General features: G+C 47.3%; 1 protein-coding gene across 7 annotated transcripts; it reads left to right on the plus strand.

The window, feature by feature from the left end:
* Positions 1 to 1,651: 1,651 nt before the first annotated feature.
* On the plus strand, positions 1,652 to 27,127 carry Zbtb34 (zinc finger and BTB domain containing 34). 7 transcript variants are annotated; one of them, XR_013050396.1, is made up of 4 exons: positions 1,668 to 1,759; positions 4,810 to 4,929; positions 18,847 to 26,569; positions 26,842 to 27,127. XR_013050396.1 is itself a non-coding variant. In XM_076568841.1 (3 exons), the coding sequence occupies exons 2-3, from the start codon at positions 4,898 to 4,900 to the stop codon at positions 20,369 to 20,371; spliced, it is 1,557 nt and encodes a 518-aa protein (XP_076424956.1). In that variant the 5' UTR covers positions 1,668 to 1,759; positions 4,810 to 4,897; the 3' UTR covers positions 20,372 to 27,127. The 7 variants fall into 7 exon arrangements, 6 of the variants coding, with proteins under 6 accessions (XP_076424957.1, XP_076424958.1, XP_076424956.1 ...); XM_076568841.1 differs by having other exon boundaries at positions 18,847 to 27,127; XM_076568842.1 differs by lacking the exon at positions 4,810 to 4,929 and having other exon boundaries at positions 1,652 to 1,759; positions 18,687 to 27,127.
* The last annotated feature ends 748 nt before the right edge of the window (positions 27,128 to 27,875 follow it).

Genomic DNA, 27,875 nt, shown 5'->3' on the forward strand with positions numbered 1-27,875 from the left:
TATTATTGCTGCGTCTACACAGATGAATAGGCCAGTACCTAGTGCCTCGCCTCAAAGTCAGAAGCTCCAGTGTAGCTGAGTGCTTTGGTCCTGGACTTGCCTCTTTCTTTGACTATAGCATTCTCTACTGCCAACCTTTTGTAGGAGTTGGGGGGAACTCTACAAATCACACACCTCAGCCGCACTACCATTTAACAGAAAAGAAGCTGTCTCTATCACACAGACAGTGGGAGTGGGTGCCAGAGGTAGGTCTCCAAAGCAGAGAGTGCTGTGGCCGTGTGTGTGTGTGTGTGTGTGTGTGTGTGTGTGTGTGTGTGTGTGTGTGTGTGTGTGTGTGTGTGTGTGTTCATTCCAGTCCTCTGCAGAGACAGTTAGTGAAGGAACTCTCGATACTGGGAGGTTCTAGAAGTGGACATCTTGGGACATCTGTTAGAAGAGCCAGGCTCCCCCTGCTGGTCCAGTACTACTTAGGTAAGAGGCAGGTGGAACATAAAAGGTGTCCATCCTGAGGAGTTGACCAGGTGAGAGGACTCAAGGGAGACTCCCGAGTCGCGGGTGCCCTCTGGATTCCAACAGTTGCCCACACAGTTTCCTGTTTAGCCAAGTGCAGAGTGGGCTGGGGTCGAGTAGCAGGGTAAACTGAAGACACTTGACAGGAAGGTCGAATACTTAAGGTCATGGTCTCCCTTGTCCTCAGCAACAGGCAAACACTGGGTCACAGTCAAGGAAATCCAGGCTGTTACCCATATGTTTAGTAAGAATCAGTTAAGATGATGAGGCCGAGGCTGGGTTTTCAGGGAAACAGAGTCTCACTGCTGCGAACGGAACCAGCACAGCCGTCCTGAGGTAAGCTGGCCTGACAAGAAGCTTTCCTATGCTCTGGGTCTGCTGATCTCACTCTTGGGAACTTTCTAAAAAATTTACAAGTTATTCATTTTTACTGTATGTGTACGGGCGTTTCGCTGCCGTGTATGTTTGTGTCCGAGGAGGCCAGAAAAGGGCAGACAGGTGTGAGCTGCCACGTGGGTGCCGGGAATTGAACGGAGCAGTCAGTGCTCTAAACTGCTGAGCCATTTCTGCAGCCCTGTGGACTCTTGTTTGAAAGCCAGGCAGTGGGTTTGTTGTTGTTGTTTGTTTGTTTTTGTTTGCAGAAGAGAAAAACCTGCCCAGGAAGCTGAGCATCGAGGCTCATTCTTGTAATCCTAACCCTAGGGAATCTCTGAGTTCAAGGTCAGCCTTATCTACATAGGGGAATTCTGTTTCTGATACCTTGTCTCAAAACAAAGCCCAAAATTAATAAAAGAACTAAAAAGTGAGAGCAAGGCGGTCGCAGCCGTGGCCTTCCACAGTGGAGTCCGAGAGCGCACCGCCGAGTCCCGCTCCGGCCAGCAGGGGGCGCCGAGGAGAAGGCGGGCGGAAGGCCACGGCTGCAGAGTCGGGACTCCGGGCGGGTTCCAGAGCCGGGTTGCCGCTCAGCCGCCCCACCGTCCACTGGTCCGCTCGCAGCGCCGGCCGGGAACCAGGGTTCCGACCGGACTCCAGCCCCCCGCGAGAGACTCTGCCGCAGCGACAACCGCCGGGTCCGCGCCTGCCCGGAAGCGCGGGCGCCCAGGGGGCGGGGCCTGGAAGCGCTTCCGGGGGCGGGGGGCGCGGGCAGGGGCGGCAGCGGGAGCGGCGGGGAAGGGCCTGGCGCCGGCGGCGGCGGCGGCGGCGGAGGGGGCGCCGCGGGCGGGCGATGTGAGCGCGGCGCGCGGCCCAGGTGAGGCTGGCGGGCCGCGGGCGGAGGCGGCAGGGTCGGGACGGCCGGTGGGGCGGCTGTCCGGCTCCTCGTGGGTGAGGCGGGGCGGGCGAGACGCTGCCTGGTCAGTGCGGGGGCCGGCCGGGCGCGGTCCTAAGGCCCGGGCACCTGCCGGAGGCCAGGCGCTTGGCCCCGAGGGGCGAACCAGGGCAGCGGCTCTGCAGCCCTCCAGCCTCCTCTCCTGGGCGCCTCGCTCTCCTTTCTGGACCGAGGGGTCTGAGTGACCGTGGCCCCCCGGAGAGCCAGGCCCCGGCCTGGGGGCGTCAGCGGCAGGCTGACCTGGAACTGCTGCCCTGGCCACCGCCTTGCGCCAGGTAAACAGGCGGCGCGGGTTAAGCTTGGCCCGGGAGGTCTCCGTGGTCACTCGGGCACAGCTGAGGACGGACTGGGGAGGGGGCGTGTAAAACACTGCCTGCCTAGGCCAAGGGACTGCTTTGGGCTACTCAGATCTGGGACGCTCCACCTTGAGGGTTTCAGCACGTCTCTTCCACGCTGGGCCTCAGTTTCTCCACGTGAGAATTGAGAGTTTAGATGAACTCCCTACAGACCCTCATGCTGTGAATATCTGACATTGCAAGGTCTGTCTGTGCCTCGTTCAACATGCGGGGCAGTTTTACTGAAGACATTTTCCCCCCTTCCAGATGTAGACTTTTTAACCACTTCGTGCACTTCGTCTCAGGGAGATTGAAAATGATTCCCAGAAGCGTTTTCTTGGAAATAGCTTTACTGACCCTTCGTCGTCCCTTGCTGTCGTCCACAGATTTCCTGTGGAGAGTTTTGCATGCAAGCATTTTGCCGTTTGTATTTGCTCATTTTCTCTTTGTTCCTTAGTCGAGGCTGTTTTTGCTTCACATCTGGATTATTGCAACAGCTTCTTAGCTGGTCTCTGACTCCAGAGGTTTCACCCTCCCCCATCCTTCCTTTATGCTAACGCCAAACTTAGTATAGGAAGTAAAAAAATAGTTGACTGCTTGCTTGCTTAGTAAATGTCAAAATGCTGTGAGTGGTGGACAAAAGGAGTCGAAAGCAGCCCAATCCCCACCCAGGCTTTACACTGGATGTTCAGACATTGCCTGTGGAAAGGTAATGTCCATGAGACAAGATTGTGTGCTGTAGAGAGGTATAGGTCACTAGGGGCGGCGGTGGGGCTTAGCGAGGAGGTGGTACTTGAACTGGGTGGTAAAGGAAGAGCAGGATTCATATTGGGGGCAAAAAAAAAGATCCTATGGAATTAGTGACTAGACCAGCCCTCTGGCTGAGGGCTGAGATGGGAAAGGAGTAAGAGGAGAGATTGATTAGGCTCGGTTCCTGAAAGATCTTGTACACTAGGCCAAAGTTAAAACTATTCTAGAAGCAGGCGTATTCCAGCAACGTGTGTGTGTGTGTGTGTGTGTGTGTGTGTGTGTGTGTTTTGCAGGAGGTGGAAGAAAGGCTAGAGGCTATGAGTTGAGCTAGGGTGCCATGGCAGTTAGACCACTGTTCAAAGATGAATAGTATCCTGCCCGTTTGTGGTGTCCAGCCTTTGCTGCTCCCCCCATCCCCGTTCAAGGGTCTTTCAGGTTTGGCTTTACCCTCACCTAAACCTCACTTTTTCCTGGCCTCTGCTTCTCCAAGTTTGCCCAGGTTTTGACCCTCTAGGGCTGTTGGTCCAGCCCTCTGAGCACATTCTCCATTTCACTTCCTTCAAGCCCCTGCTGAAGATATACTTCCTCCAAAGGGTGTTCCCTCACCGCCCTACCCCCATGCCTTTGTGGCACTGGGACTCTGCAGCAAGCTTCCTTGGTTGTTGAGCTTGTCCTGGCCCGGCTGGAGCAGGAGTTTTGTTTGAAGACCCAGCCTGTTAATACTTCTTTCAGACTCTTCTGCTACCTGATGCTGGAACTGGAATTTTGATAATAGGTCCTCAAATAGTTCTTGATTTTTGTTGGTAAACAACTTTTTTTTTCTTAAAGGAGAAGCTGTTTAGTTATTAGCTTTCTCTGTCGTCTGTAACTACTGGTGTTTAATGCTGCAATTCCAGGTGGATGTTTTCAATTTTATTCTCACATACAAAAAGCACAGAAAAAAATTCTGTGAAACGTTAGTATTTATTTCTGATCCCAGGGAAAGAAAAAAAAAAGTGTAATTCTTGAGTCTAAGGCTGTAGGGGGAGAAAGTCAGGTCTGGGATCAGGTCTGGATTTGAGTCTCAGCACAGACACTCAATAGCTATGTGAAGCTGAGTGGTTGATCACATTCTCTGAGCCTGCCTTGTCTTTCGTTCTTTTCTTGGTTGGTGCTGAAGAGTTAGCCCAGGGCCTGGCACATGCTAGGCAAATGCTCTACCCTTGAGTTACATCCCCAGCTTGAGCCTGCCTTTTCTTGTAATGTGTAATAACATCTGCGTTGTGGCATTGTTACAGGTGTGTGTGTGTGTGTGTGTGTGTGTGTGTGTGTGTGCGCGCGCGCGCGCACATGCACTAGTGCTGGAGTCCAGGGTTGAGGATCCTTTTCCACTGCTCTCTCCCATCTCCACTTTATTCTTTTGAGACAGGGTCTCTCATTGTATCTAGAGCTCACGAGCTCACTATTCAGCCAGACTGGTTGGTCCTCGCCGTCCAGTGCTGGGGTTACAGAGCATGAGCCTCTGTGTGGCATTTTACATGGGCACTGAGAGTTCAGACTCAGGCCCTCATGCTTGCATGGTAAGCACCTTACGAACCAAGCCCTCTCCACAGCCTCTGTGGATTTTTAATGAAGATGGCACACAAAGGAGGCGGCAGAGCTTCGGAACTGCTGAAGACATTTTATATGATTAGGTGTGGTGTTTCAGAGTGGAGGGAAGATGGGCTGCCAAGCTCTGTCTGGCCAATACACATGTCTCTGTTCTGTCTTCCAGATGAAGCAAGAATGTCAAGTATTGTGACCCTAGAGTCCCGTCATATATATTTCCACTAATTTTCATGTTACTTTAGTTGAAATTCTGTTTCATGCTTCCAAACTTCTTAATTGTGTCCATTTAATGTTTTGTAGCTGACAAACTGCTGCATTTAGCTTAGTGAAGGTCACCAGCTGAGCGCAGTTAAGCTTCTAATGGTTATTTTCTGTTGATGTTGCTGGCATGGAAAGCACCCTGGAAGAATGCAGTTCAAGGTGAGCCTTTCTAATTCATTTGTTCTAAGAGGTGGAACGTGTGTGGTTTCTAGATCTCCTGAAAAGCCAGCCATGAGTAAATAAGCTGCTGGCCTTAATTCATATCGAGGTCTTGCCTTAAGAACGCTTACTCCTCTGCCGGAAACAGCTTATGATTCAAATGTGAGACATCTAGCCAGGAACAGTGGTGCAAAACTCTGGTACTTAATGGGGAAGCTGAGACAGGAGGATCGCTCATCCCAGGAGTTTGAGTGCAAAACATAGCAAGACTCTTATCTTTAGAAAAAAAGCAAAGATTTTGAAACGCTTTTGGGGCCCACTTTCCTGACAGAATGAAAACAAAGAGCATTTCACAGTCAGATTTGAAAACCATTTGAAGTGTTGGAGCAGTCTGACATATGGCCCTCACCGCCATGTCAGACCAGCTGACTCGGTGTGTGCAGGACATGGTGAATGGAATTTGTCTTGCCACTTGAAGTTGGTCATGAGGATTAGCACCAAGAAAAGCTACACATCTCACCAGGATGCCTGAGTTAAAGTCCTCTTCCTTCTGATAGGTCTATACTTTTGCTCTGGAGACTGACAGATTGTGGGTTCAGTTCCTGGCTGGGTCAGTCCTTAGCTGAGTGACCCAGAAAAGTCTCTTGGAGGGTGTCTCCTCATCTGTACAGTGGGGATAGTTGCAACATCTGTGTCTGTTGCCAGGAAGAGCTTCCTCTGCACAGTGTCCACAGCAGGAGCTAAGAGCCGCCAGTTCTTTCTCACTGTTGCTGGTGAGGGTGAAGCGGCCATTCCTTTCCTACTTGGAAAGCTCAGAAGCAGCTTCCAATGTTTTGCATTGACTAAGACAAATCACACCCTCCCCAAATTAGTGTATCTGGGCAGACCTGGAGAGTGTTAGCGCCTCGCTCAGAAATGTAACAGTTCGGATAAAAATGTTCTCTCACATGAATTAATGCAGTAAGAACTCTAAACTTGTTTTCCTTTAAATTAGGAAGCGCCCTTCATGAATATCCATCACAGAATGCCATTTCCTCCCTGTTTTTTTCCCCTTGCCTCGAGTTTCATCAGCATCACAATGCTTCCTGCAGCCCTGCTGCTCCTCGGGCTGCTGCAAGACTGGGTTTGGAATCACAAGCATCTTGACTGAGAATAATGGTCCTTTCTAGTACCTCAGGCGCTTCCCAATTTGTCACTTTCCTGTCTTTTCTTAGAAGTGTATGTAACTGGGCATTTTTAAAGGAAGTGTAGCATCTCGTGAAGCTGCAGTGTTTCCAGGTGAGATGGGAGTCAGCCACCTTGCAGATTTTGCCTCCTGTCTGTCTGTCCTGCACCTCCAGGGTCTTCAGTGGGACATTTTAAGTGCTGGCAGTCCAGAGGTCTTCAGTTACTTGCTTGGTTTAGGGCGCATCAACTGACCCACGCTGAGAGAGAGCCTCTTGTGAGGTCCCCGCCTAAGAGCTTATCTGGGTGTGAGACAGCTCCCATTGCGTGGCCTGTGCTTTTGCTCTGGTTGTCATGGGGAGATCATTCTGAGGCTTTACCCATGATCACTGGGGAGGGGACTTTAGGTCCACGTGTGTTGTTTTGTCCAGGTGACATTTAGGAATCCCTTGTGTGTGGGCTCTCTGTGACACAGGTTGTAGTGTACAAGGATGTTAGCAGTTTTTGTGTTCCTTTTCCTCACATGTAGTGTTAGGTAGGTGTGGTGCTGATTTTACTGTCCATCCTGGTCAGCAGAAGTGAGGTTTCGGAGAGCATCAGGCTTGTTGACTCTGAGCTGCTGCTGCTGCTGCTCTGTCAAAGGGTCTCTTTCCTGAGGAGCTAGTGCATTCTTTGGTTCCCAACTCTTCTATATTTATTTATCTATTTATTTACTTGCTTGCTTACTTACTTATTTATTTATGGCTCTATAGTGCTATGTCCTCTAGTTTTTTTTTTTTTTTTTTTTTTTTTTGGTTTTTCGAGACAGGGTTTCTCTGCGTAGTTTTGCGCCTTTCCTGGAGCTCACTTGGTAGCCCAGGCTGGCCTCGAACTCACAGTGATCCGCCTGGCTCTGCCTCCCGAGTGCTGGGATTAAAGGCGTGCGCCACCACCGCCCGGCGTCCTCTAGTTTTTAAAGTGTTGGTCCCCACTAGTCTCTCCCACTCCCACACCATACTTCCACTGGACAGCCTAAGCTCAGCTTGCCCTTTCTAGACTCTCTTGTGTCCCAGAGTGGATGCCAGCCCACACCCCAAGTCCTTGTGAATTCTCTGGACTCACATTCACTGTGGCTGACGTGGGATCCCATTTCCTTCTCTAGCCCCATGTTCAAGTCTCTGCACATGATATTCCTGCTGTGCTCCTTGTGTCGGAACTGTGGCCACTCATACTTTGCATTTGCTAGTCAGGTAGCTGAGTTAAATCCCTAAACCCTTAATGGGTCCACATAATCTGTGTGTGTGTGTGTTTTTTAAACATTGGCCACAATTTGAAAAAAAAAGTCCCAGAAACCACATAGCCTAGAAAGATGGAAAACAATAAGGAAAAGGTGTGTCTCAAATGCATAAGCATGTGTACACTATTCTGTCATTTGTTACCACAAAGCTACAGTAAGAAAGTTTATCAACATGTGTGTGTGCATAAATGTGATCTAAGTATTAGGAAAATGTAAACAAAGATGCAGTATTATCTCTGGAGTCAGAGACAGGAGGATTGCTACAAATGGTGAGTTCCAGGTGAGCAGTCTCCAGTCTTAGATGGAAGCTGCCTCCTGCTGCTCTGCCATGCTCACCAGCTCCAGTAATACCTGTAACATCGGACTGTGTGTCAGTTGACTGTTACTGATGAGACTTTTTGTCAATAGCAGGCTATTAGTGGTTAAGTTTTTGGAGAATCAAAAGTTACTCATGGGTATCATTAGCACCTTAACCCTATGTATGTTGTTGAAGAGAGCTGTAAAGCTGGGCATGATGGTGTGCACCTGTAATCCCAGTATTTGGGAGGCAGAGGTAGGAGGGTTGCCTTGAGTTTGGGGCCAGCCTGGGCTATAGAGTAAGACCCTGTTTCAAAACATGCAAGCAAACAAAGAACAAAATGAGTCAACTGTAGATTCTTTTGAGAAATGAGCATGGGAAAAAATCATGTGTGTAGATTGTTCTAGACTTGGCTATTTTAAGTGCATCATAGAGCTTCCATAGTGAAGCATACACAGTATATCTATCTGTTCATTTTAATAACTGCATTGTATTTTATTATAGATTTGGAATTTTTTGTTCGTTTTGGACAGAGCTTCTCATTGTTGCCTAGGCTTCCTTCAAACTCCAGGGCCCAAGTGGCTGTTCTGCCTCAACCTCCCCAGTAGCTTGGGCTTTATGTGCATACCACTGCACCCTGCTTTTTCTTAACCAGTCTTCTTTTGTGGTTATTTCTCTTTTCTGGTTGCAGCAGGAGGTTAAAAAAAAAAAAGAAAAGGCACAGTAGAAGCCTTGTTACACACACACACACACACACACACACACACACACATACACATATATATGCACACACACATTTCTACAACATACATGTACACACACTTCTGCAAGCACTGTATCTGTATTCTAATTTTTTTTAAAGATTTATTTGTTTATTAATGTATGCAGTGTTATGCCTGAATGTATGCTTGCACACCAGAAAAGGGCATCAGATCTCATTATAGATGGCTGTGAGCCACCATGTGGGTGCTGGGAACTGAACTCGGGACCTCTGGAAGAGCAGCCAATGCCCTTACCTCTGAGCCATCTCTCCAGTCCCTAAATTCCTTTTTAAAATAATTTTTATTGCATTCATTTATGTGTGGGTACACATGCATGTCACTGCACATGTGGGGGACAACACGTCTAAGCACAACTTGCAGGAGTCATTTCTTCCTTCTACGGGTCATCAGGTTTGGTGGCAGGGGCCTTTACCTGCTGAGCTATCTCTCTGGCCCCTAGACCCAGTTTTTAGCAGTTGCTTTAGACCAAAAGCCTTTTATGTGCAGATAAATACCACCAAGTTATCCCTCAGGATTACATTGGTCAGCACCTAAAAGCTTACTTACATCTAATGGCTTGGATTGTGGTATGCCTCAGTGGTAGAGCAATTGCCTACCGCATGCAAGGTCCTGGGTTCAATCCCCAGTACTGTCCCCTACCAAAAGTATAATTTTGTTCTTTTTGTAATTCAAATGTCTTTATAATCATGAATAAAGTTAAAACATGTTTTTGTCTTTTCTAGATCTTTTTCTTTTTAGCTGTCAGTATCCTCTGCCAGTTCTTTGGGAAACATTTTTGTGTCAGTCCAATTTGATTAACAAAGAATTTAGAACTAGCCCAGTATCAAATCTGTATGCATTTCCCTTCAATCTGCCATTTACCTGTGGCCTTTTAGAGAGAAAAGTGTGTTTTTCATCATATATTTTTATGTAGTTCTGTACATTTGTCTATCTGTGCCTTTGTGGCTTCTGGAATTGATGTCATGCCTGGAAGAGCTGTTAAGCCAATGTGTATGAATTCACCTAGCTCTTTTTTAGTTATTTTTTGGTAATACACAAGTCTTTAAAATACTATTGTAAGAATATTGATGGTATTCAGGGGAAAGCCAAACTGAACATTGCTTACTCGTTTTTTAGGACACTAGCAAGCAGGCAGCCGCTTTGAAGGCTGCAGGAGCTGGGTTCTGTATTGGCCAGACCTTTCATTTCCTCCTGCCCTACAGTGACATCCCCTGAAGAGTGTCATTGCCTTTTGTGCCTTCTTTGTTCACACCCAAGGGAAGAAATGGGCTGGTCACTGATGTCCCTTCTTAGCTCAGTGTTTCTGTTAGTTTCTGCCCAGTCTCTTCTTCTAGAGCTCCCTCAGTTAAAAAACATCACTGTGCGGGGAAGCCTTGGAGCTGAGTTTAGGGGATCAGGTCATCTTGCATTTCACAGCAGCTCCTTGTGTGGCATCCACAGTGCAGTGGTGTGTCTGGGCTTTTTCTGGTGGGACTGTGTAGAGCTTTCAGGTAGCTTTACTTACTAATCCCATTGCCATCCGGTCTTGTATTAGGCCTTCTGTTCCCTTCCTCTTTGGTCTGTGGGGTGAATGGTAGTTGATGGACTAGCCCTATGCCTGTGGCCATGCCCACAGTGCTAGGTTGTGTGAACGGCCTCCCTCAGTGTGCCCAAACTAGACCCTAACTGAGAAGCTACCCTGAACTCACCTGGTCAGTTAGAGCTCCCCAGTGTCCTCCTGGCTCACTGAGTCCTGCGCGTGGCTCAGCATTTACTCTTGTTCTTCGAGCTCCGGGCTCAGTGCTGCTTTGTCTTTTATTGAACTTGGCCTGAACCTGTGTTGTCTTGGTGGCATCTGGTCTCTGAGATGTCCACCTTGAATCACCCAAAGGGCTGTCACTGGAGCCCTAGCTTTGTGGTTTCTAATTAATTAATGCTTTTGTATATAGAGAGGGCTTTTTGCTTAAACCAGGTATAATGAGCAAAAAAAAGGGGGCCTGAGGGATCCAAGGGCATCAAAGTTGATCTTGGAAGAGGGCATGTACTTTATTAGGGGCGTCACTCCCCCCCCCAATGTTTTCCTGATCATAGCTCTTACCTGTACAGGTTTGGTTTTGCTGCTTTCAGAAAGGATCTGTTTGTAGCCTAGGCTGGTCTCCTGTCTTCCTGTGACTCTGCTGGGAGGGGGCATGAGCAGGTGGTTTTGATCTGGAAAGAGGATGCTTTGAGCATTTGTACTTGGAAGATCTGCTACTGGAATGCCTTCACTGTCTCAGCAATAGGAGGGTGCTTGCCACTTGTCCCTGTCACCTCCCTCCTCTTCTGCCTGGGCTGCTTCACTTCCTCGCCTGGGCCCATGGAAACAGTGCTGGCAAAGTCAGCCTCTGGGAGTCTTGGTTTCCTTGTCGCTAAAAAGTTGGGATGCACAGGGGATCCTTGAAGTGAGGTATGCAAGCCTTGACCTTCTGCCTAGCATGAACCCAGCATTCAGTAAGTGATGATCATGCCCGGGAAGGCGGAGGGTGTGCCTGCAGGTGACATTAAAAGAGCAGGAAGATTATCACTGGCTGAAGAAGCAGAGAGGATGGTGAAGATGTTAGGGAGCAGTAGCCAGTCTCAGCTAATTCCTGTGCTGGGAAGCAGTGTTTCCTGTTCTTATCCACAGCATAGCTCTCACAGACCAAAGAAAATAGCTGTTAATGGCACCATGGGAAAAAGGCAGCTAATATGTGCTTGTTTTTAAAGTTAAAATATTACAGGGTAGATGACTAGGGTTTTCCCCCCATTATAATGTGCTAGGAAGACATGATTAATCTGCTAAATTAAAGAACACTGATCCTAATGTTTTTAGTGAGTGGAATAATCAAATTCATTATTGTTTTCTGAAGCAGCTGCAAACTTAATCTAAATGAAAAATGAATATAAATCACATCTCTGCATTATCAAAAATGAATTCGATTCCCATCTCTCCCTGGGCTGGGAGAAAGCTGCATTAAGCCCATGTCAAACTGCAAGACGGGGACTTTTGTGAGTCTTTGCATTCCCTGTGGTTTGCTGTGTGTAGGAGTTGATGTTGAGTGAGTATTTCCTCTAAGTGTAGAGAAATAATTTAAGTCCCTGGTTAGTATGCCATTTACTGATTGCAATTAAATCTTAGTGCAGCACAAATGACAGAGGCTAATTTCCTTAATTTACAAAGAGTTCTGACAATCCAGTAAAACGGCAACTGCAGGCAGAGGATAAAAAGAGGATAAAAAAAGGTCATGGGGGCTGGACAGGTGGCTCAGAGGTTAAGAGCGCTGGCTGCTCTTCCAGAGGTCCTGAGTTCAATTCCCAGCACCCATATGGTGGCTCATAGCCACCTATAATGAGCTCTAGTACCCTCTTCTGGCGTGCAGACAGAACACTGTATACATAATAAATAAATTTTAAAAAAAGCAGTTCAGAGACTGTCTGCCTTCAGCCTGCCATTGACAGACTGCCATTAAGTCTGAGAAACACGGCAGCCCACTGATAGAAAAACACATGCATGTATATCAGAAGGAGGAGGTGCTGTATTCCTCCCTCCAGTTAAGCAAGGTGAACTAGTTTAACGCTTGATGCTGGTAGTTGTGGGGAGCAGCTCTTCCCTGTGGTTTGGGGCAAATAGGCACTTGCCATTGGTCTTTTAGGAGGTGCTTTGACATAGGTTGAAATGCAAGCCTCTCAGCTCTGCAAAGGGTTACAAAAGAGCTGAGCTGTCTGTCATGTGTCGCCATGCTGTGTGTGTGATGGCTGATTAGTTTGCTTCCTGGTTTAGCATTAGTTGACTTTGGTTAAACCCATTATGCCACAGCTGTCCATGGGGCTATGAAATTGGAAAAAATGAGATTGATGAGTAAGTGCCTCTATAGGAAGAACTTAAGGTATATTAAATATGTTTCTTTCTTTAAAGAATTTATGTATGTATGCCTGTCTGTCTGTCTGTGCATCATATGCATGCAGGCACCAAGGATGCCAGAAGGGGGCATCAGATCCTCTTGAACTGGCGTTACAGATAGCAGCTGTGAACTGCCATGTGGGTGCTGGGAACCAAACTTGGATCCTGTGCTAGAGCAGCCAGTGCTCTTAACTGCTGAGCCAGCTTTCCAGACCTCGGTACGTCTCTTAGGACCTGAGCACATGCTAGTTAGTACATGTTCAGCATTCTCTGAGGAACTCCCACCAGTGCTTTTTCTTTAGAAGAAGGCGCTGGATTGGGAAGAGTTTTGTTATTTCTGTACTATGCTCTGAAGTGCCATGTAATATGCATATATTTTTACTTGAAGACAAACTTACTTAAAACTTATTTAGAAACCTAATATAGCCAAATGGTGGTGGTGCACACCTTTAATCCCAGCACTCAGGAGGCAGAGGCAGGTGGATCTGTGAGTTCAAGGCCAGCCTGGTCTGCAGATCGAGTCCCAGGACAGCCAGGGCTACACAGAGAAACCCTGTCTTGGGAAAATACAAACAAAAAACCTAATATAAAGTTGGCCTGTTAAAATTCCATGAAGGGGAGAATTAGGAAGCTGCTGTTGTTAATGAACAGAGGATCATGGGTGAAGTTGATGTCCGGACAAAGTCTCTCTGAGTTCTGTCCTGGGACCACTAGAATAAATCTGGCCATGGGTATAGAACTTGAAATTACACCTTTTGTTCTTAGTCTGGGAAGGTGTCTAGAACTGAAATTACCTGTGAACTCACCTTGCCGATCCTCCAGCAGCTTCTTACTGAGTGTTGCTGCAGAAGGAAGTGTCACTGTGCAGCACAGGAGAGCATCCCCCCCCCCCCCCCCCCCCCCCCGCTTCTCCTTTTGCAGAAAGATGGGGTCCTCTGGTGTCAGCCTCGGTGTGCTGTTTTCCTGTATCCCTGCTTAGGCCAGGCACCTGGGAAAGGAGGCCTCCGAAGCCCCCTTCAGTTCTGTGCTCCATCGTAAAATGCTTTGCCGCTCTCCTAGCTTTCCTTGGGTTTTGTGAGGACTCCACACCTTCCTTTCACCCTTTGAGTTGCTGTTTAGACATCCCGCGCTGAAACAGTGCTGTGAGACCTTTTCTTAGGTGAGGGCTGTACTTTTGAAAGTCTTGCCAAATGGAGAGAGATTGCATCTCTTGTTAAATTGTGTTTGTTTACTGATGAAATGATTATTTTTCTCTGTCTAAAAGGCTATTTTTATTCCTTGTTTTTAAAAAGCATCTGCTCATATTTATGGAGTTTTCATTTGTGATATTTAGCTTTTGTTGATCTGTGAATCTCATACTTCTTTGCTATGCATTTTATAAGTTCTTTTCTAATGTTTTCTGCCCCCTTTTTCTAAGATTTGTTTGTTTGTTTTTCCAGATAGAGTTTCTCTGTGTAACAGCTCTGGCTATCCTGGAACTCAGGCTGGCCTAGAACTCACAATAGATCCGCCTGTCTCTGCCTCCTGAGCGCTGGGATTAAAGGCGTGTGCCACCACTACCACCGCCCAGCTTTTGTAAGCATTTCCAAGATAAAAAAGTTTTACTTGTGTAGTTAGACCTCCACATTTGCACTTGGACATGTCTTCTCTCCAGGAAGGATTTAGCCGTGAAGTTTATCACGTTCCCCAAGCCACCTCTGTTTAGTAATTGACCTTCCTTGAAGTGGCCCCTGAAATGGCTGATCTCCACTGAGCTTCTGTGGCCCTGGCTCTTCCCCTTGCGCCTTGTCCCTGCTGAAGCAGGAGTTTGCAGCACGTCCTTCCTTCCTGATTCTCTGGCTGCATCTCTTGACGCATGTGATTCCTTCTGTGGGGACTGCTCCCCTGCAGGACTCTCACACCTCACAGATCTTGATACTCTTCATGCATCCTTTCGGTCCTATTTAAAGCAGCATTGCTCAGGTGGCCCTCTCTGACCACGCCCTCTCTATAGATGAGCTAGTCCGTACCAGCATTCATGGTGAAAGGAGTCTAACTCCCCGGTGGCTTGTGCCGACACAGCAGACTCGCAGTTGACACTCACCAGCGAGTTAGAACCCAGTGCAGCCAAGAGTCAGTGTGGAACGTTGAGAAATTTAAAATGCCTTGTGATATGTTTACTCTATTAGGCTAAATTAAATTTATTGGGCTAAATAGTTTTTGTTTTTTTACTCCACAAGCATAATTGCTAGGTGGGCTAGGGTACCATATAGCAGTAGAGACTTAGCAGGGCTCTGGGTTCTGTTCACACTGTGCTGGGGGTGGGGAGGCTTGTTTAGAGGGTTGGTAACTACTAGAAAACACTGAATACATGTGCCTTGTATTATTGGACATCAATGTTCTGGAATGGATGCATTTAAATTTTTTTTTTTTTTTTTTTTTTTTGAGAAAGGGTTTCTCTGTGTAGCCATGGCTGTTCTGGAATTTGTTCTGTAGACCAGGCTGGCCTCACATTTACAGAGATCCCCCTGCCTCTACCTCCCAAGTGCTGGGATTAAAGATGTGCCACCACCTTCCAGCTTTAAATAGTTTTTTAAAGAAACTTATCAAAAATTCCGCCGGCCTGCATTATATTTATGAATTCATTTTAGAAGACAGCATCATCTCTATAGCATTGTCTCACAGCTGAGATACATTTCATTTGCCCTTATAAAAACTCCTTATTAAGATAGTGGGCCAGTGAGATGGCTCAGTGGGCAGGGGCGCTTGTTACCGAGCCTGGTGACCCGAGTTCAAAACCTGGAGTTCACATGGTAAAAGGAGAGATAGACTGCCACAATTGTCCTGTGACTGCCGCATGTGTGCTCTCTGTGTCTCTCTCTGTGTCTCTCATGCACACTATTAAAAAAGAGGATGCTCTTCTCTTCCTTATGGCCCCAGATTCCTTAGAACTCCTTGCTGTTGTATTGCCGGTTATCGTACCTCATTCTGACATTACAGCAAGGGATTGCTTGTGGTTTTTGTTTAAATAGTATCTGTATGTAACCCTAATTTCATTTTTTCTTTGTTCTTTTCTCTCTGTGTCTTTTATTTTTCAAGACGCGGTTCCTCTGTGTAGTCCTGTCTGTCCTGGAACTTACTCTGTAGACCAGGCTGGCCTTGAGCTCAGAGATCTGCCTATCTGCCTCCTGAGTGCTGGGGTTAAAGGTGTGAGCCACCACTGCCTGGCTTCCATCTTTTCTTAAATGACTGTGTGCTCTCAGTTTCTCTTGTTGCTTTGGCTCAGGGTTCCAAACCCAACAATGTTAAGAATGGTTATGGTAAAGCCAGGTGTGGTGGCACACACCTTTAATCCCAGTATTCAAGAGGCAGAGACAGATGGATGTCTATGGGTTTGAGGCTGGTCTGGTCTATATAGTGGGTCCCAGGACAGCCAGGGCTATGTAGAGAAACCTTGTCTCAAATTAAAAAAAAGGAAAGGGGAAAAAAGAATGGTGGTGGTAGAAAGCCTTGTCTGTCTTAGAAGCCCTGATGGGATGCCTTAACTCAAGTGTTTCCCAGAATGTCCTCCAGGGAGCACCGATTCTTTGGAATAGTAATGTCATACCTTGAGAGGAGAGTTCCATTGTTAAGTGAGTTTGCAAACTGCTGAGTTAAACAGAATGCTGTCTGCAGAACCCTTTCGGATAGGTTATTATCTAATGTCTTTTTAATCCCTAGGAGGGAAGGATGTTGGGGCTAGCACATGCTCTGTTGAATACATTTTGGGAAGAGACAATGATTCTTTCTGAGGATGATGTCACTGCTTTGCAGTAGATACTGTTTGTTATGTTTTCAAGAGTAGTGCTCTGGTTCTTGGTTAACCATCAGGGCTGCTGTTTTCTTACTGTGAAAAGGGGTGTTTACTTCTGAGATGAAGTTTTGGCGTGATGATGATGTGGCCAAGCGAGTTTTTCCTTTGACTTTCTGATGCCACGGGTAATCTTAGCAGTGCCCAAACCTTAGCCAGCTGTTCCTCATTCTTGGCGTTTGCAGAGGGCCTTACCATGCCTTAGAAGAAGCAGACTTCTTTCAGCTGCCTGTCGGCCTCTGGTGTCAGCTTTGTGCCAGATGCACTGAAATGCCTTCCACGTCTCCACACTCGTCTAGAACAGTGTGAACGGCCTGGAGATGGTTTGTGCCTTGGCACTTCTGTGTCTTTTTCATTTAGTTCTGCCAATTTATGTTATCCTAAAAATATGTCCATTTCATGCAGATTTCAAATTGACTTCAATCAGAAGTCTAGGATAAATAGAAGCATAACATTCCTCTTTGACTAAAATGTTTTAACTCAGATTCTGACAAGATTGAAAATTCTGATGTGATCCAGTCAAACTAAGTGATTGATCCTTTCCTGCAAGAGTCTTAGATTTAGACTTGTTTTACAGTGATTGTTTTCTTGGTGGTTATATGCTAGTGAATTATTTTGCTTGCTTTTGTCTTTGTTTTTCTAGGCTCCTGAGTTCAGTCACTTATTTTCACTATTTATTGCTTAAGATAAAATTAAGGCACTGACTTCCCTTGTACTTTATTGTTGTAGATTGATGATGCTTTCTCGGTCGCAACATTTTATTAGGAAAAACTTGAAAGCTGCAGAACAATGGACAGGTTTTCACAGTGGCTGCTTGACTGCTGTGTGCCGCTGTTAATAGTTTACTGTGTTTGCTTTGTCATTTGTCCATCCGGTTTGGGAGACGGGCAGACTTACTCTCCGGCCCTCCTGGCTCTTGATTCAGTACTTAGTACAGAACCTTTCACTTTCTGCTGGTTGGCCAGCTGTGATGGTGCACTCCTCTAAGCTACGCATTCAGGAAGAGCCTGAGTATGAGGCCAGGCTGGTCTTTGGGTGAGGCCCTGTCTCAAAAAGCAAAATCTGTTGGTTGGATTTTAAAACCAAATTAGAATTCTTAGGTCTAGTCTTGTGTTTCCCTTAGCAGGTGTGTGTTTGTGTGTGTGTGTGTGTGTGTGTGTGTGTGTGTGTGTGTGTGTGTGCGCGCGCTCCATACCCAGTACACTTGAGGTCAGAGGAGAATGGATTCTCCTTCCATTGTGTGTATCCTGAGAAACTGAACTCAGGCTGTCTTGCTCTTACCTGTTGAGCCGTCTCACCAGCCTCTTGAGTGGTTCTGAGTGAGTGGTTCAGTGCTACAGACTCCAGGTGTCAGGGGTGGTGGGAGCAGAGCTGGCCCGAGCCTGATAGTGCTGTTAGTAGCATTGGAGGCCCTACACTTGCAATGTGCCCATCACTCTTCTTGTTTTTGCCTGAAATAACTCTTTCCTGCAAGGGACTGAATATCTCTTGTCCTACAAAGGTATGTGGGGAAAACCCAAGTCATGATTACACTGGAAAGAAGTTTGTTCCATTCATTGTGATTGGGGTGTTGGACGCTTGAAAGATACCAATTAGAAGTATGTGAATGGAGCCTGGGGAGATGGTTTGTTCAATAAAGTGTTTGTGCACAATCATGAGGATCTGAATTCCAATCCCTGGTACCTGTGTAACAAGAGCAAGTGGGCAGTGAGATAACTCGGCATCTGCCTTGAAGCCTAATGAGCTGGCTACGAGACCTTGTGAGGGAAAGAATCAACTCCCAAAAGTTGTTCTCTGGCCTCCACATGTGTACTGTGGCACCCCAGACATAAATAAAATGAAAGGAAAAAAACAAAAAAAAAAGCTTGGGACTGTGGTTAAGAGCACTGGCTGTTCTTCCTAAGGACTCAGGTTTGATCCCCAGCACTCACAGGGTAACTGCAGTCCCACTGGGTCTAACACTTCATTCTGGCCTTTGAGGACATTGCATGTACATGGTACATAGGCATGTAGTCAGGCAAAACACCTGTACACACAAATAATAATAAAAAATTTCAAACTGAGCTTGGGGACATGTGCCTGTTACCCTAGTGCTCTGGGCTGGAGACAGATGGATTCTGGGCTTGTTGACCAGCAAGACTTGCCCATTGGTGACCTTCCAGCTCAACAAGAGACTCCTCTTGAAATCTAAGATAGAGAAGGAAGATGCCAGTGTTGACCTCTGGCCCCTGTGAACATGCTCACGCACGTGTTCTTGCCCACATAATATGTACATGTACACAGACATAAACCACACCCAGAGAATTGCACAAGACAGGCTATGAGTCGGAACATTTTCGTAGAGTCCTTCAGAGACCCTTCTCACTAGGTGAATGGTGGTTTTTCTTGAAGGGCATCACTTTCCCTCAGCTGAGCCAGCCCTCCTATGCATGAATGTTTCACTTTGATCAAATTGAGTGTTGAACAAGAATGACACTGGACTAATTGATGGTTCACTTATTTGGCTTTAGGTGAATTAATGGAGAAATGGAAGATAAAGACTAAGCAAGAGGAAGAATGTTCAGGCAGACCTTAGGAGTGCTAGCTGCGGAGTTGATGTGAGCTCATATTTACGCTGCTCGGTCTTGCTGAGGAGCTCTGGCGAATTACGGATGCTCTTTGTCTCTGCAGATTGCGTCTGGTGTCAGTAGAAATGGACAGCAGCAGTTTCATTCAGTTCGATGTGCCTGAGCACAGCAGCACCGTTCTGAGCCAACTCAATGAGCTCCGCCTGCAAGGGAAGCTATGCGACATCATCGTCCACATTCAGGGTCAGCCATTCCGAGCCCACAAAGCCGTCCTTGCTGCCAGCTCCCCGTATTTCCGGGACCATTCAGCATTGAGCACTATGAGCGGCTTGTCGATCTCTGTGATTAAGAACCCCAGCGTGTTTGAGCAGTTGCTCTCCTTCTGTTACACTGGAAGAATGTCCTTGCAGCTGAAGGACGTTGTCAGTTTTCTGACCGCAGCCAGCTTTCTTCAGATGCAGTGTGTCATTGACAAGTGCACGCAGATCCTGGAGAGCATCCACTCAAAGATCAGTGTGGGAGACGTCGACTCCGTCACCATTGGTGCTGAAGAGAATCCCGAGAGCCGGAATGGGGTGAAAGATGGCAGCTTCTTCGCCAATCCTGTTGAGATCTCCCCTCCATATTGCCCTCAGGTACGGCAGCCTCCGGTCAGCAGCGATCTCCGGATGGAGACGACCCCCAACAAAGCCCTTCGGAGCCGCTTACAGGAAGAGGGGCACTCAGATCGGGGGAGCAGTGGCAGTGTGTCTGAGTATGAGATTCAGATCGAAGGGGACCACGAGCAAGGGGACTTGTTGGTGAGGGAGAGCCAGATCACTGAGGTGAAAGTGAAGATGGAGAAGTCTGACCGGCCCAGTTGTTCCGACAGCTCCTCCCTAGGGGATGATGGCTACCACACAGAGATGGTTGATGGGGAACAAGTTGTGGCTGTGAACGTGGGTGCCTATGGCTCTGTGCTCCAGCATGCATATCCCTACTCCCAGGCAGCCTCACAGCCTTCCAACATGCCAGAAGCTTTTGGAGGCCAGAGTAATTCCAGCCCATCCAGGTCCATGCTGAGCTGCTTCCGAGGCCGTGGTGCCCGCCAAAAGCGGGCTCTGTCTGGTCACCTGCACAGTGACCTGCAGGGTGTGGTGCAGGGGTCTGACAGTGAAGCCATGATGAGCAATCCCAGTTATGAGAGCAGTCCCCGGGAGAGGAGTGCAAGGGGTTACTGGTACCCATACAACGAGAGGTTGATCTGTATTTACTGTGGGAAATCCTTTAACCAGAAGGGAAGCCTCGACAGGCACATGCGACTGCATATGGGAATCACCCCCTTTGTGTGCAAGTTCTGTGGGAAGAAGTACACACGCAAGGACCAGCTGGAGTACCACATCCGGGGCCACACCGATGACAAACCATTCCGCTGCGAGGTCTGCGGGAAGTGCTTTCCATTCCAGGGCACCCTCAACCAGCACCTGCGGAAAAACCACCCGGGTGTCACCGAGGTCAGGAGTCGCATGGAGTCCCCCGAGAGAACAGATGTGTACGTGGAACAGAAACTGGAAAGTGAGGTGTCAGCCTCAGAAATGGCTCTAGACTCCCGAATGGAAATCCACACGGTATCTGATGCGCCTGACTAAGGTGATGGAGAACGCGCCCCTGAACAAAGCACATCAGTCCGTGCGTGCGTGCTTGTGATTTGCTTTGTTGTAGTCTTTGGTTTTCCCACCATCTGGAAATCTCTTGGTTTCTTGGTAGTTTCTCTGAAGGTTCCGGGTGTGGCACATGTTGTGTTTACCCTCCTCCCCGTCCCCTCCCCAAAGGAGCTCAAAGCATGAAGGGCAGTGTATCCAGGGAAAACACAGGCTGACAGTGGGCCTCTGCTGAAGGCTTCTCCCCACTCTGCAAACTGAAGGCAGGCACTCTCAGTGTGGGTGCTAGCCCCAGTGCATTTCCACGGAGAGGTGAGGGTGCCGTCAGCTGATACAAATGGGTCACCTTTTCTAATTTAAAATTACTTTTAGGGGGTAGTTAGACAATTTATATATATATATAATAAAGTGGTTATTATATATATAGTATATATACATTCTCAAATTTGGGTTTATTCTGGTTGAGGTGAATGTAAGAGGAATATATAATTTAATACAATGTGAACAGAGCTCTGACTCTGTTTCAGCCCTGCCTACTATGTTAGTTCTCCCCCTTTGACCCCCTTACAGAAGAATGTCAGTAGATTTTCACATAGAGTAATCACTGCATCCAAATGCAAGCAAAGCAAATCACAGTGTTCGTAGCTCTGCTTCATAGCAAACACATAAACCAAATGCCATAAAACTCCTTCGCCTGTAGTGGGAACCATTGGAACCATTTGGAACTTTTGTTCGTTGTCCAGGTACGCTGGACAGCGTGCGGTGCTGACCTTCCTACATAGTAGTGTTACACTAGCCAACCCCAAAGGAGCAGTGGTTTTCAAGGTCTGTACTACAAATCTACCTTCATTCCGTACTGTAGAAGCATACCGAGCAGGTAACTACATCACCTCGCTCCACCGTGAGTTAGACTCTCACTAAAGGACAGGAATTGGTAGCACTTGCTACGCAATTCTCCAGTAGTGTTGTGGTTTGTTGTTTTGTTTTCTTTTGGGTTTTTCTCTCTCTCTCCAAACAGCCAGTTCAGGTGCACAACAACTTTTTCTATGCAGTTCCCAGGGAAACTGCAGAACTTGGAATTTGTACTTTTTGTAAAGCTATACTCTACGGGAATTGCAAGCAATATATCTATCTTAGTATTGTGTGTGCTAATGAGAGCCTCGGTGGCTCCTCCATTCTCTCAGTGTTTCCTGCTTAAAAAAAAGTCAAAACCCTCTGAGGTCCTCAGTGTGTCACCAAATCTGTGTGTATGTCTCACATTTTTGGTCACGTGGTGCTATTTTTATGTTAAGTATCTTTTAGGTCAGTATCGTCTAGAAAATGTGAAACCTACCAGTAGTAATGACTTAGTTACTTTCAAGTTCACAGCTTGAAAAGAAACCTCAAAAGCGTGTGCTGGCAAACGGGTTACTGTCTGAGTTGTGTCTGGTCAGTGCTTTGGAAATGTCTGTTTGCTGTTAGGTTCATACACACCAACAGGCTTCGCAGATGGCTCTGGTGCTGTGGACTCAGGCAGAGAGGGCAATTTGGTAGGCCGTTTATGGGTCAGGTTGGCAGCTGACTGTGGAGACAGCAGCGCTCTAGCCTCTGGCTGAGTACCTGGGCTCTGAGACCCAGACTCAAACAAACAGAACCCAGAAACTGAGGACCAACCTCAGAGGCTAGGAGCTAAGGAATACAGAAATAGATGTTTGCTGGTTGCAATGCTTTTTTGGCTCTTAAAATCATAGGTTTGGGGGGAGGTGGTTTGGTTTTGTTTTGTTGGTGGTTCTTTTTGTGGGGGTGAAATAGGGGGTTCGAGACAGGTTTTTTCTGTGTAGTCCTGGCTGTCCTGGACTAGCTCTGTAGACCAGGCTGGCCTTGAACTCAGAGATTCTCCTGCCTCTGCCTTCCTAGTGCTGGGATAAAGGCATATGCTACCACCACCCACCTTTTTTTTGGGGGGGGGGGTTTTATTTGAGAAACAGTAGTCTGACTCCAGCCCTTTCTTCATGTGTAGCAGCCCGGGGCACATAGTGCACCTTGTTAGCACACAGGATCTGCTCATATGTGAGCTGCTCGCCTCGCCTCAGTGTTAACTCCTGTAGATGACTAATCCCGCTGCTCCCGGGAGGAGCAGCTTTTGCTAATCGGGTATACAGTATGCCTTTTCCTCGTCAAACTGCCTAAGTCGGGGTTGGTTCTCTCCCTGGAGCATTTGTTCAGCCAAGAAAGCTGACTGCCTCAAGGGGAGGATGGACCCCAAGTGTTTACCTACTTAAGTGTGTTCTGAGGTTTCAGGTAAATGTTTGTGATTTTTCATTTTCCTTACACAAATGCATTTTGTTTTGATTTTTCTTTTTGAGAATTAAATGCAAAAACTTTGTGTGTGTGTGTGTGTGTGTGTGTGTGTGTGTGTGTTGTGATACCAGTTAAGTTTGTGACAAGAAAGCCCCAAATCTAAGGACGTGAGACGTCGAGCTCAGGGAAGGAGCCTCCTTTTCACTAGGCCTGGGCCTTCTGAGGTGCTCCAGGGCTTCCTGTGGTGAGGGGTGCACTCGGGCAGCACGCCCATGTCCTGGCTCTGGTCACTGTCTGTCTGATTACGTACATTAGTTCTTGTGCTGTTTGTCAACTTGTTTAGCTGGTTTGAGTTTACCAAAGAGTGACTTATCCAAAATTGTCTTTGACAAAAATCTACATTGCTTTGATTGTACAGTTCAGGTTCAAACATTGTAATGGGACTGTTAGGGGCAGAAAACCGACTTGAGTTTTTAATGATCATGATTCCACACTTCGCAAGTTGCGCTTGCTCCCATTCGTGTTGCTAACACTTTACCCTCTCCACTGCTAGCAGTGTTAAGAATGAATCCTCAAGCCATAACACAGTACTGTAAAGTTCACGGGGCTTGGAGGGAGGCAGCGCCCAGGCCAGCACGGCACTGCATAGCCTGTCTGTGCATTTGCACTAGGCGCCTGCCGGTGGGCATGGCTGCTGAGGGCTCTCCGCGCAGACAGAGCTGCAGCGGTCAGTTGTGCCTAGCATGTGCCACGAGAGCCAGCTTGGCCACTCGAGCAGGCCTCTCTCCCTGCAGCTCCCTGTGTAACTCCTTAGAGCGACTCCTTGTGGACAGCAAACCTGTCCCTGTACAGTTGTAGGTTAGGCCTCTCACTATAGCAGATGCAGAAGTCCACTAAGAGAAACAATATGTGAAGTATGTCCTGCTTTCCTACAGGCCTATGCGTAATTGAGTCTCTTCTCAGCTACCCTTCCATGTTAGACAATGTGAAGACAGCCACAGCACCCTCCCCGCGACATTTACCCCGTTGCACAGACTGTGAAGACGTTTTATACTTTTGCTAACACATGTGGTTTTCAGTCCTTACGTTTCTTCTCATCAGTCCTCTGCCCTCTTGTTTCTACTAAAGCTGTAAATACATTTAGAAACCGTTTGTAAATACAATTACAAAGATGAGTTCATTTCCCGTTCAGTGGAAAAGCCTTGGCAGTTTTTTGTTATTGGTTTTTTTTTTTTTTTTTTTTTTTTGTTTGTTTGTTTGCTTTTTTTCGAGACAGGGTTTCTCTGTGTAGTTTTGGAGCCTGTCCTGGATCTTGTTCTGTAGACCAGGCTGGCCTTGAACTTACAGAGATCCGCCTGCCTCTGCCTCTGCCTCTGCCTCCCAAGTGCTGGGATTAAAGGCGTGCGCCACCACCACCTGGCTATTGGTGGGGTTTTCTTGTTCCCTCCCTCCCCTCCCCTCCCTCCCTCCCTCCCTCTCTCTGTTTTGAACAGCAGATAGGATACTGTCAGTTCACTGTTAAGCAGAATATACTGTAGGACTAAATTGGTAATTTTAAAATCTTCCCAGAGCTTAAGTGTATGTCTCTTCTAACGGCAGCAAGTATAACCACCTCTTTTGTTTTACCCTTAGCCCAGACACAGGCCTGCATATTTTTTGTGTGTGATTTTAGTTTTTAACAACCTAGATTCTGGGGAGAATTTGCAGGAACACAGAGCAAGGGCTAGGGGAAATGGTCCATGTGAATGAGCCCTACCTTAGGTTGATGTGTTTTAGTTTAAGCTTTCCACTTGTTACTGTGATGTTTTCGTTATCACTGTTGTTGTTAAATTCTATAATGGTTTCCTGTGAAGCCTCCACTGAAAGGGACTCAAATATGCAACATCTAAACTATTTTCCAAGGGCTCATGCCCCTTGAATGGTGCTTCTAGCCTGGTCAGGGTTATTTATTAAATTTTATATATGAAAGTATTGGGGAATTATGTAAACTCTTTATACGAGACTATCTAGTTCTTACATCCTAGATTTCATATACTCAGTGCAGCTGAACTGAAAGTTCAGAGAAGTCATTCACTTTGTTCCAAATTTGTAATGGTCGTCACTCACATACGTCGTCTTCAGTAAGTGCCAGAGTTCCCACTGTTTCTGCCAGGGCTTGCCAACTCCAGGTGCCCCCTGGGTCTGGCACAGACAGGGCTATCGCTGCTCCTGATGAGCTACTGGAGTAAGCCTCGCTCGCTCGCTGCTCAGTGGCAGATTGAGCACACAGACCTCTCACCGCCCTTCAGTGACAAGTACGCTGTGAACTTGGCCTGGAGACTTGGAGACCAAGTCCCGGGCTGCTGCCCTGACTAGAGCAAGAGGTAAACTCGCCTGCCTCCCCTGAGAACGACTGTTTTCCTAATGTGAAACCATCTCTTACCACTTTAGCAGTAGGGCTAACATAGTCTTCCGTTACAAATGGCTGAGCAATTTGAATGACTTCACATGGTGTCATTACCTTGCAATATAAACTGGTAACCTCACAACGCCACACTTCATCACCACATGAAGTAAATGAAGCTAGCTAAGCGGATGCTGTATCAAGTAGTAACTTGCCATTAAGGTTATTTTATAGCATGAATTGAAGACTATTTATTCAAATGATATTTTACTCCTGTATTCATTTCGCTTTAGGTTTGTGACATGAATATTTCAGTGCTGCTTAATTTTGTTCTGAATTCTTGTTTCTTGCTTGTAAATGGCTTTTTTATGGTATAAAGTCAATGGAAATTGCTGTTTGTAAATAAAGATGCTGCTAGAGCAACCTTGCTTGTGGTCTCCGTATTCTCCACCCCCACCCATGGCCTATCGGAGCACCCCTGCTTCTGAGGAGCATCTGTTCTGTTTCTCTAGCCCCTGGTTTTCTGAAAGGCTGTAGACCAGGCTGGCCAGATGTATCCTGGGAAGACTGAAGCAGCTGTGGTGTTCTGATCCTTTCTTGTGTGGCCAAGACAAGATGTCCTCAACACTAATGATGAATGCTTTCCCCGCCCAACTCTAGAAGCACCCCGTGGCAACCCTGAGTGCCTTGCCCTGTGCAGCGTGCAGTGGGGTAGGCTGTTCTTCTAAGGTATGCTCAGTCAGTTGACAGGGACCGGGGCTGCTCCGCTCCTTTTCTTCTCTTCCTCGTCCCCTGCAGAAGCCTTTCTTCCCAGTAGCAGCCAGCCCTTCAAGGTTCGGCCCTTCACGGTGGGCTTGTGGCGTGCTTTCCATCTGTACTGGACAGTCACTAGTGGGACTGTCACAGTTCCCACGCCTCAGCCCGGCAGCTCCAGCAGCTCCTTATCACACAGATCCTGAACTCCTGCCTGCCCTTGTGGGGTTCTTAGCTCAGGCCCTGCACTGCAGTAGGTGACTGGCAGGTGTTAGCAAGCCCATATCTTCTGGAGGGCTGAGCAAGGTGGAGGGGGGAGAGGGAGGGCTGGAATACAAGCGTGGGTCAACTTGGCTTCCATGATTGTACCAGCTGACTGTTACTTGTGAGTCAGGCTGCTGGAAAGTTCTCCCATCTGAGCAGGGCTCCTGTGCAGTTGGTACATGCTGTGGAAGGCCTGTTGGGGAATCAGTTACCTTGTATCAGCTTGTGCGGCTAGAGGTCTGACTTTGAGTCTTGCCTTTGTTTGACCATAATCTTAAGTCACTTAACTTCTTTGTGCGCCCCATCTCCATTTTAGGGTTTTATTTTACTTTTTGAAACAATGTTACACATAGTCCAGGATAGATTCAGACTCATTACATAGCCAAAGATGACCTAAAACTTGTGATCCTCTTGCTTCTAGCTCTGGATTGCTGAAACTAGGAGCACACCGCCCCATCTGGTTTATGTTATGTTGGAGGTCCAACCTGGGGCTTTCTACATGCTGGGTAAGTACTCTGACAGCTGAACCACATCTCTAGCCCCCTTTCAGGCTTTTAACCAGGGGGCCCACTTTTGACAAGTCTTGGTAGAATTAAGGTGGTGGAACCCAGAACCTGGACAGTTGTGCTGTGGCCATCCAGTTACTTCTGTATGACTGTCATTTTAACTAGTCACTTTCAGACGAACCAGTCATCACACATCTGGGTCCCTGGAGCTGGCTTCAGAGAATTTTCTAAATGATTTTTTTTCTTTTTCTTCCTTCACTTTCTTCCCTCAGGTTTCTAAGTATTCCTGTGAACATCAAAGGTTGCCTTGACTTTGAGACACCTGGGTTCTGAGGCTAGACCCCATCACTGAAGTTGTTGAGGCCTCACTAAATCTCAGAGCATCCTTGCTTTGATGGATGGTGCTCTGGCTTCTGTTCCCCAGGGAGCCAGGCCTCTGTTGCTGTTCAGATGGTGAAAGGGATTCCTATCTTGCCTGTGCACATGGGAGACATGCTGAGCAGCCGGTTGTGGGTCTCATCTACTTTCTTTTTAAAAAAGATTTATTTATTTTATGTATATGAGTGCTCTATCTGCATGTACAACTTTATGTCAGAAGAGGGCATCTGATCCCACTGTAGATGGTTGTGAGCCACCATGTAGGTGCTGGGAATTGAACTCAGGACCTCTGGAAGAGCAGCCAGTGCTTTTTAACTGCTGAGCCATCTCTCCAGCCCCTCATCTACTTTCTCTTTGCTCTTTAATCACAACTTTTTGATGCCATGGTCTTCTCTAGCTTCCTTACACATTGTAGGCAAGCACTAAGCTACCCAGCGACTCAGCCCTTCCTGCCAGCTCTGATGTGGCTGGCGGTGGAATGGGGGACCACCAGGTTACAGCACCAACCTCCAGTTGTCTTCCCTCTTCATTGCTACACCCGCCCCCGCCCCCAGCCTCCCGAATGGGCCTCTGCCACCAGGCTCTGTTGAAAGGCTCCACTTCCTGTTGTAGCAATATGCTCATAAACATCTGCAGGCATGTGCACATGCGCATGCACATGCATTGTTTTAGAAACTATATATAAAAGATGTACAGGTAGGCACACATGTAAAGTGAGAGGACAACTTTTGGTCTGTTCTCTGTACCGCCACAGAGGTTCCAGGAATATAACACAGGTCATGGGACTTTGTGCAGCAAGTGTTCTACACTCTTTTTCAGAGACACGGTTTCTCTGTGGAGCCCTGGCTGTCCTGGAACTCACTCTGTAGACCAGGCTGGCCTCCAACTCACAGAGATCCTCCTGTCTCCACCTCCTGAGTTCTGGGAT

The sequence above is a fragment of the Peromyscus maniculatus genome, chromosome 4, assembly GCF_049852395.1.
Source record: "Peromyscus maniculatus bairdii isolate BWxNUB_F1_BW_parent chromosome 4, HU_Pman_BW_mat_3.1, whole genome shotgun sequence".
NCBI classification, from domain to species: Eukaryota; Metazoa; Chordata; class Mammalia; order Rodentia; family Cricetidae; genus Peromyscus; species Peromyscus maniculatus.

Coding starts and splice junctions, on each gene's coding strand:
- Zbtb34 (XM_076568841.1), top strand. CDS start 4,898: ATGGAAAGCACCCTGGAAGAATGCAGTTCAAG. Junction 4,930..18,846: donor CTGGAAGAATGCAGTTCAAG/GTGAGCCTTTCT, acceptor TTGTCTCTGCAG/ATTGCGTCTGGTGTCAGTAG.